This window comes from Nicotiana attenuata, chromosome 6 (assembly GCF_001879085.1).
Source record: "Nicotiana attenuata strain UT chromosome 6, NIATTr2, whole genome shotgun sequence".
In the NCBI taxonomy this organism is placed as follows: Eukaryota; Viridiplantae; Streptophyta; class Magnoliopsida; order Solanales; family Solanaceae; genus Nicotiana; species Nicotiana attenuata.
The window spans coordinates 90,817,011-90,826,778 of record NC_031994.1 but is presented as its reverse complement, the minus strand read 5'-3'; the positions used below and the strand labels follow the sequence as shown (position 1 = coordinate 90,826,778).

The 9,768-nt window shown below is 36.4% G+C and overlaps 1 protein-coding gene across 3 annotated transcripts; it reads left to right on the top strand.

The window, feature by feature from the left end:
- On the top strand, window positions 317–7,344 carry LOC109227444. 3 transcript variants are annotated; one of them, XM_019392612.1, is made up of 9 exons: window positions 317–428; window positions 2,156–2,651; window positions 3,373–3,486; window positions 3,597–3,806; window positions 3,917–4,009; window positions 4,176–4,418; window positions 5,521–5,634; window positions 5,745–6,214; window positions 6,631–7,344. In XM_019392612.1, exons 2-9 carry the CDS (start codon window positions 2,172–2,174, stop codon window positions 6,881–6,883), a joined length of 1,977 nt encoding a protein of 658 aa, XP_019248157.1. In that variant the 5' UTR covers window positions 317–428; window positions 2,156–2,171; the 3' UTR covers window positions 6,884–7,344. The 3 variants fall into 3 exon arrangements, with proteins under 3 accessions (XP_019248157.1, XP_019248158.1, XP_019248159.1); XM_019392613.1 differs by having other exon boundaries at window positions 2,136–2,651; XM_019392614.1 differs by lacking the exon at window positions 317–428 and adding an exon at window positions 437–524.

Here is a 9,768-nt window from a genome sequence, read left to right as displayed (position 1 = left end):
AGTTGGAGAAGGGTGGGTCAAGTTTGTGGGTTGGGAGCGGGTTCAGATCAATTGGGTAAAAAAAGAACCAGATGACCTTGAGCCTTAAATCCTTGCCACATGTCGATTCCGTCAATGTGAGGTATTTTTGTTTAATAGTGTAACGGTAAGGAGTCTTTTGACCGGATGATATAATGAAGGATAATTTTGAATAATAATCAGATCTTTACCATTTTATGTAATGCATCCTACCAAACCGACACTTAATAGTTTTTTCTTCTACATACCGTATTCTGTATACCGTGTAGATATAGGTATACACAGATTCTACACGTTATTAGGAAAACAAAAGAAAACAAGAAAAACGAAACAGCGGTCACTGAAAGGGACGCCCGAATTCCGTCCATTATTCACTCTCACTAGCAGAAGCATTGCTCCCCTGCTCGCCGGTATGGACTCTCTCGCCCCTATTTACATCTTCATCACTACTAATATATACGGAATGCCTGTTTAGATTTGACCGAGCTATCAACTACCATTCGTCCGTTAGTCGCCCAGTAATTAGCTAATTTTTGGGTCGAATGTGTCTAGTTTTTTTATGCATGTACATTTGATTATGTAGAGTTGCTCGGAATTTTCGTTGTGGACTGTAACTTTCTTATTAGGGGTTCTTGCCTTCTTCGCGGTAGTCTTTTAAGTCTAGCTGAGTTCGGAATTTAAAGAGATTTTTTTTTTTTTTTGTGTGTTTTTGGGTATCCTGCTGCATGAACATTTGCTTTTTTCTTTTTTCTTTTTAGGGAAAGAATTATCCCGATTTTACCTTGACATTGGTTGTTCCGATTTCTTTATGAGGCACTTATGATGGGACTGATTTTGTAGCAAAATGGTTATGCAAATTTATGTATATATCGGCTTTATGTACACTCATAAAAATCAAAACTTTTTCTAATTAACGATTTTTTTCGGGTCAACTTGTATGCACGTTGTGTATTTCTAGCTGTATCCTCAAATATCGGCTGAATCAGCCCACGAAGGCTTAGATAAATGAGAAGAAATCACCTACATTTAACCAAAAAAAAAAAAGAACTCTTCAGGGGATTTGTACTCTGGTTCTCATGGCCTTTATTAAAGCTCGACAGCGAGGTCACTCCCTTGGGTGCACTAATAGACTCTTAAACTGTTTACTGATAAACAAAAACAAAAGTTTAAGCTTCTTATTGCTCATTTTCTTTGTTTTGCCTCTTTTGAGTTGACTAATGTTCATATTAACGAAGATAGCGACAATGAATTTTGGATCAATTTGTATATCTTATTGGCGGGTTTAGGTTGTCTTTCTTAGTGAGGTGTTACCAGTGCAAATTCTTGTGTTTGCAATTTCTTTTTAAGAAAACTATGGGAAAGTGGGAATAGAATGGGACAAGATGGATCAACTATCTATTAATACGACATTTAATGTCCTTTCTATTCTTGCTAGTACGGTACCTTGACTAGTATTATTGGTAAAAGATTTTGACAAGCTTCATAATTGAGTTACACCAAATGCCTCACTCTCCTTAATTTTAGTGTTGGTACTTGGGTTCTTCAAATGTTGGCGAATGGAAGAAGACGAAGGGAAAAGTAAAAAAACACTATTCCCTACCTTTTGATGGAAAAGGGATTACTAAAATGTACATTTCAAATTATAAGTGAGCCTATGAGCTGCTTACTTAAACATAGACTGATGGCATTTTCCAATTTCAGAGAACAAATGCACACAAGATAATCTTGGTCTATTATAACTTTCCAAGGACCTTAGGTGATTTGTATTTGGTCAATAAGAAGTGTCTTTCCTACATCAACTGTTAGAAATAAGATCTTCAAGTCATAGATATGGTCGTTTTTGTTACTGATCCAAAAGAAAGAAAAAGTCAGAGAATTTGTTCCTATAGCAGATAACAGAAAAGTGATCTAGGATGTACTTACTTTCTTAAGCAGCAGGCCTGACACATACTCCATATGTCTTTTCAAGATTGCAGGTTTTATTTTTGTCAGTTTCGTTGGTACCAGTATATGATTCCCCATTACTGTTGTTCGCAAACTCATTGGTTCTCTGTATACATTCCTGCTTCTTCAATATGACCCTCTGTTTTTCTCATTGTGGTACACATGCATTTTAGGAGTGCTTTTTCCTTTGCAGAGCAACAACTTCACACATGGTTGGGATGGAAGGCAAGAAGTGGAAAAAGAAAGGGAAAATTTTCAGTCAATCAAATACAAAGAAACTTATGATGAAGAAAAAGAAGAAGGTCGCTGCAAAGGTTAAGCCAAGTATTGTGATAAATCAAGCTTTTCTTCCTATTAATTACTCAGCAGGAGTCTCTGCTCCTGCTGCTTCTCCAGCTCCTGCTTCTAGTCCTGGTAGAGTTGCCTCACAAGAGAAAGACGAGGATGCTTTCGAGGAGCTTTCTGGTTTTATATTTTTGTGCAGTGGAGATACAAAACTCGATTGTTTCAGATTTCGAGTTTTTGGGCTTCGTTCAAATAAAAAGGAAATTGTAGAAAAGATTAAACCTGGAACAAAGCTCTTCCTGTTTGATGTTGAGTTGAAGCTCTTATATGGTGTGTATGAGGCAACATCTACTGGAAGAACAGACTTGGAACCAAGTGCTTTTGGAGGCAAATTTCCAGCACAGGTAAATCGTGTATGCTGTCAGTTGTTTAATATTCTGGCCCAATTGTTTGTCAGTCTTGTTCTTGATATAAAAGGTGTATGATGTCTTAGGAAATTGGATTGGGACCCTCTGGTTCGACGTGATTCGTACTGATCCTGCTTGCTTTTATGATTTGCTTGTGTTAGCACTCAACCTTGGCATGTATGTGTATTTTTCAAGAATTCTCTTCACCAATCTTTCCAAGTCATTGGAACAAGTGCTTAGGCCTTGATGAGAACATTATCTTGTCCTGGTAGGAGGAAGTTCTGAGGGATAAATATCTTCCTTTACTTGGCTTTAGGCCAGTGATGCATTTATTTCAGTTAAGTTGTCACTATCTCATGGAACTATCCACTGTAGAAAGCCATTGCTAATTTATAGTACATTCTTCTGTCTACTTTTATGTTTTGTCAGTGTGTGTTTGTAACATATTGTGGTTGTAGTCACAGGGACAGGTAGTTATTTCAGATGCTTACGGGCTTTTCTTAGATTGTTACGTCTCAAACCAATTAGTTATTTCAGATATTTTCAGGCTTTCTTTTTTAATTAACGGTAGTGTCTGGGCCATCTTGTGCGCACCTCGATGCTCCACCAATTGGTGTGGTGTAAAGGTTCTTCGGATTGACGAAATTCACTTTCTCCACCTTCTTGTTTGCATGAGTAGATACTAGCTTCTTACTTCTGTTGCTCTCTTTTCATTCAGGTGAAATTCAAACTCTTTAAGGAATGCCTTCCGCTGCAAGAATCTTCTTTCAGACACGCTATAAAGGACATTTATCATGGCAGAAAGTTCGAACCCGAACTAAATGGTCGTCAAGTAAGGGGTTTTCTTTCTTGGATATGGGGTGCCAACTTAATTCACACAAGCAGTTGTCTTTCAAATGCTTTACCACTTTCTGTTCTTTAAAGAGAATCTGAAATATACAGGTGAGGAATCTATTATCCTTATTTCGTCCCCTGGCTGCATCTGCAACCGCAGCAGCTGTGCCCCATCCACTGGCTGGCGTGCCAAAGATTTTGCCCGTCTTGGCTATGGAAGATCAGGCTAAGTTGTTGCCGTCTCCTCATGAAACGGGTCCATCAATGGGCAATGTTGGCCCACCAAATACTAATACTGCTTTTGCTAAGGAACAGCAGGTTAAGTATATGTCAGTACCCATTTCTTTGTAAGATCCGTATATTACCAGAATGCAGCACTTTCATGCTCCACCCATTGTAGAGCCTCATGTACTGGTCCCTCTCTGCAGGATGAATCTGAGCGACCTCCTTTGTCTACTGCTTATATAGATGAGCAAAATACTGGTAATGATGTAGAAACCGATCCATCTGAGGACACCCAGGTACTCTTTTTTGCTCTTCCTTCTTTCATCATTTAAAGCATTATCCATCTGTCACAAAATAAACATGCTATATATTTATTGGCATCATTGTGGCAATCAAAAGCATACACTAAGTCACTCTGTTATATTTCTTAGTTTTTGAAATGTGTACTTTTTGGTCTTGCAGGATGAGTCTGTCCTTTCTGGTTTCATATTTTTGTGCGGTGCAAATACAAAACCTGATTGCTACAGATTCCGTGTTTTTGGGCTTCGATCAAACAAAAAGGAAATGGTAGAAAAGATTAAGCCAGGAACAAAGCTCTTCCTCTTTGATTTCGAGTTGAAGCTTCTATATGGCGTGTATGAGGCAACATCCACTGGAAAAATAAACTTGGAACCACTTGCTTTTGGAGGCAAATTTCCAGCACAGGTAAATCATTTTGCTGTCAGTTATGTAAAATTGTGGCCACTTCTTTGTTGGTCTTGATTAAAAATATGCATGATGATAGTGAGAAATGGGTTTGGAAATCTCTGGTTCAATGTGATTTAAACTCGTCCTGCTTGCATTTATGATTTGCTTGGCTTTTAAGCCCTCAACCTTGGCATATTTGTGTATTATTCAAGAATTTTCTTTCACCAATGTTCTTTTTTTTTTCTTTCTCTAAAAAAAGGAAAAGTTCCGATTCATACTTTATGTTCCTATATTTGGCTCTATTGCACGTGATGCATTTTTTTTGGTTTGTAATGTTGTCACTATCAGTAGAAAGTCATTGCTAATTAATTCTACATCCTTCTGTCTACTCTTATCTGTCTTCAGTGTAAGTTTGTAGCATATTATTGTTAGTCACACGGAAGAATAGTTCCTGCAATGTTGGGTGTTGTTGACCTAAGACGCTAAATTATCTAGATTTTTTCAGAGTAAAATTCACTGTGTTGTTGTTGTTGTTTGTTTGTTTTTCAGAGTAAAATTCAGAAGTAGACCAGAACATAGAATGTATAATCATGTACAAGCAGAATTCAGCCCAACAAACATCTGACATTGTAATTGACTACTGAACTTAGGGTCATTTGGTGCACATACTAGTTATATTGGGAATTTGGGATTATAGATGTAGTGATTGTTTATCCGATGAATAATAGTGAAGAGACTTATGATGCGGTGATTAATAATGAAGGAATTGCTATGCAAGGATTACTTACTTAAAGGGCATTTTTGTCTACCCCAAAACCCCTAACAGAAGCCCAGCAATGGTCCTTTCCCACTTTGCTCCCTTGGTGACTCAAACCACTAATGTTATATTTATGGAGGTAGAGGGTCTTTACCACTTGGTTATTCTTCCCTTGTTATCGATTCCTTTATTGCTGCAGTAGGTTGTAGGCTGTCAAGGTATTACTTTAGCTACTGGGTTTTCATAATGGTATTCTTGACGTATTTGATGTCTAGGTTATTTGAATTTACAAGAATCACTTCCTCCACCTAATTGATTTGTGCAACTAGTTACTAGATTCATGTTACTATTGCTCTCATTCAGGTGAAATTTCGAATTTTTAAGGAATGTCTTCCCCTGCCAGAAGCTGCTTTCAGATATGCTATCAAGGACAATTATCATGGCAGAAAGTTTGAACCTGAACTAAATGGTCGTCAAGTAAGGGGGTTTCTTTCTTAGATATGGGGTACCAACCTATTTCACACAAGTAGTTGTCTTACAAATGCTTTACCACTTTCTGCTCTTTAAAGAGAATTTTAAACATACAGGTGAGGACTCTATTGTCCTTATTTCGTCCACTGACTGCATCAGCAACAGCAGCAGCTGTGCCCAATCCGTTGGCAAAAGTGGACCAGTCTTTGGCTAATGTTGGCATGCCAAAGATTATGCCCACATTGGCTATGGAAGATCAGGTTAAGGTGCTGTCTTATCCCCAGGCAAAAGTGGGTTCATCAATGGCCAACGTCCCACCTCCAAATAGAATTTCTACTTGGAATATGGAACATCAGGTTAGGTACCCGCCGATGTCCTTTTATGCAGATGATCCATATATGACCAGAATGCAGCACAGTCATTCTCCACCTGTTATGGAGTCTCAACCAGTCTATGAACTGCAAAGTGCTCAGCATGGATGGCTTAGAACCACGGATTTCGTGGATAATCATCAGAAATTGACTGCTCCCAGTCATGCATATTCTCATCAACCATATGTCACCGATATACAGGACCCACATATCAGGTTCTTTGCCCTTCGTTTTCTTTTCTTTTTTCTAAATTCTGTGAGGATTTATTGTTCTCTTCAGTTTTGGAAGATGGGCGGCGGAAGAGGTGAGTTTTTCAATTGCTTGCTTGCTTAATATTAAGATTGTAGTACTTCGTGCTGTTTGCAATTGGACACATTTATATTGGCCATTCAGCACAGTGGCCTTTTTCTCTTCAATTATCTTTTTGTATTTGAATCTTTTGGTATTGTTAAGGCAACTATTTTAGCATGTATTAAGTTGAACTCTGGACTATAAGCCCTATGTTTAAGAGTTTGTCTCAAGTATTCTATGTGAATAAAAACTGCTTCCCTGTTTAACGGTTTTTCTTTTTCCTGTCCATTTTCAAACTTAATAAATATAGAAGGGCGATCTTAAATAATCACTTTGGCAGGTATAGATCAATGCAAGACGTGGTCCCTTCGCAGCAGCATCTCATGGGGCTAAATGACAGGAATTACCAATGGTACTCGCGGGTAGAGCAAGAAATGCTGCCACCTCAAGAGAGTACTGTTATACACAACTACTACTCTGGCCCTTCAGCTCCTTATGTTCCTCAAGTTTTTCAACAAAATGTTTCAGAAGCTGTAATACAACAGACTTCTTGCATCTCATTCCAATATTCATTTGCAAGGCAATTCGGGTAAACTTTTTGATGATTGGGTTGTTAAACATAATTGTAGGAATGTAAAAGACTTCTTCAATAGGCCTAACTTTCTTGCCGAAGATATCTGTTGTGCCATGGAGGCTAATGTAAAATTTTTTTAGGAAGCAAGCTGTGTCTAAATGCTACTATTATCAATTGTGGTTAGTAGTGGTAAAATTAGGATCCATTTTCGTGATCTTCAGGTGTCGTTTGAGTTTGGTTTGTTAGAAGTAAGGACTTTGGTGCCAACAAAAAGTGTTAGAATATGTGGTCATGCTATTCTGTTAAACACAGAGAAGAAACACAGCTAGGTGGTGATTTTGGTTGCGTAAGTGGACGTTGGTTCAATTGAATCCATTTCTTTTGACTCGAACGCTGTTTACATCTGCAATACAAAATTGGAATGTAACATTTAATTGATGATAATTACGTAAATGACATAATTCCCCTTGAACTTTTTAACATCATGTTTAGTTACTTTTCATATTTTATCGCCCTTCTCTTTCTTTTTACAGCAGTGTACGGATTTTGTTTTATTTGTTATTACTGATTCTGATTCCAAGTTTTGTAATTACGCGCGACAACGTGTTGATGTTTAAACTGGTGCTTCCTAAAAGCACTGCACTGCTTACAAGTAAATCCACATGGTTTAATTTAAATTTATAAAAGAATTATCATCGTATGGGGCGAGCAAACGCTAGTTAAGGTTTTCTTTCTTTCAATTATAATATTTGTATGAATGTGTAGAGATTAGATGATTAGAGTAAATTTCTGTACATTTGTAACGTACCTAACACGATGTAATATAATATAATGTGATATACTACAATTATGCTGTGCTGTTTCTTCACAGAGCAGTTGAGCTTTATTTTTCCTAAAGAAATTTCATCTATAGAGTATCTCAAATTATCTGTCGTGATTTTAAAAATAGTTGTCTCAAATTATTTGTCATTTTAGAAGTTCAAGACAAAATTAATTATTTTTTTCCTCATTTTACCCTTAGTAGTAATTGTTCTTGAAGATGATGGTCAAATAGTAACAAAAAACCCTTCTAATTAATATTTCTTAAGGGTCTTGTACAAGAGAAATATGACAGATAATTTGAGACGAGGGAGTAGAGTTCACATAGGGTCCAGGAAAGGATCACACTCTAAGAGGCGTGATGTAGACACTCTACCATTATTTCTACGACTCGAACCCGTTACCCTATTATAATTACACTACACGATTTACCTTTGCTCCAATGCACCCTTCTGCGTAGTGTTAGGTTTCGTGAATGGGTATGAATGAAAATGGAAGAGGCACCTTTTGAATTGCACCTCTTCATCTCACCATTTCATTGTCTATAAATTTAGAGGCTTAGCCTCGTTTTTTATACATGAAAAATCTGAAAACTTCTCCCTTCTTTTCTACATTGTTGCATTATTTTCCAAATAAATATAAGTGTCAAGTGTGATTTGCTTCATTTGTTGAGTTCGCTGAAGTTCTGTGATTTGTAGTGCCACTATCACAAAATAGTTATTCCGTTCTATCCTGGGAGGAATTAATTCATAACCTTGGACAACAATGAGGGGATTAAATTCCTTAAGGACACACAATCAATTGAGAACGAAACGCAATATATGTATTTTTTGCCACTTAGTCACGTTGATACAACAATTAAGAAGTTGTTAAGCCTTCTGACCAACAGTGTATGATAATAAAAAGTTGTCTTTAAACGGTGCAATATGACACGGTTTATGGGGGGCAATATATCAAAGTAATATTGCATTATAAGAAAAGGTGTCAAGGTGTGGCAAAGAATTTACTGTGTCAAGTCATTGCTGGAGTGGTTGAAACTAAACGGGTTCTACTTTTCTCTACTCAGCTTATAGTTTAATTATTATTTTCTACCCTTGTAATTTATAAAATTTAATTTTGTAAATGTTAGGGTAAATATTTATTATGTGATGATCTCAAAGTATAAAATATATTAATTGGTATACAATTTAGCAACATGCATAAAAATATATGAAAGATTATTTTCAAGGTTTGTAAGATATGAAGTAGGCTTACATTATTAATATCTGGAAATTATCTCAAGATCATGAATATAATATATGTAAAGATGAACACATATGTGTTTGCTTAGAGAAAGAGATCGAACTGTTTAAAGTGTTATAATGGTTTAGTTGGAAAACCATTTGGAAAGAGAATTAAAATTCTCGTGATTTTCTACACCCGTTATGGAGAATAATATCTTCGTGATTTTTTACTCCTGCTTCGAGATCAAAATGTGCATGATTTTTTTTAATCGTTCGTTGAGATTAAAGTCTTCGTGACTTTCTACTTATTTGTCGGAAATTAAAATCTAAGCTTTATACTCATTTTGGAGATTAAAATCTTAGTGATTTTCTACTCCAAATTTTTATTCGGTTTGAAGATTAAAAACTTCCCGTTTATTAAATTTGATTGTTTCACATATTACTCAGTTTGAAGATTAAAAACTTCATCGTTTATTAGATCTAGTTGTATCAGATGTTACTTGGTTTGAAGATTAAAACCTTCACCGTTTATTAATTCTGAATGTGTCAGATTGGTTTGAAGATTAAAAACTTCACCGTTTATTAATTCTGGTTGTGTCGTGACACAAATAACAGTTTCTGTGATTGGCTCAACAAAGTAATAGAGGTGGTGAATATAAATCTTCTTTTGAAGAAATATGTTTGGAATATGGTGTTATTCAACGAACAACGGCCATATACACGTCCCAATCTAATGAGATTGCAAAAAAAAAAAAAGAATCGATCATTTAATAAAATGATGAATGTTTTGCTGATAAGCTCTAGTTTACTCCAGAACTTATGTGTGTGTGTGTGTGGGGGGTGGGGGGGGGGGTAGGGGTAT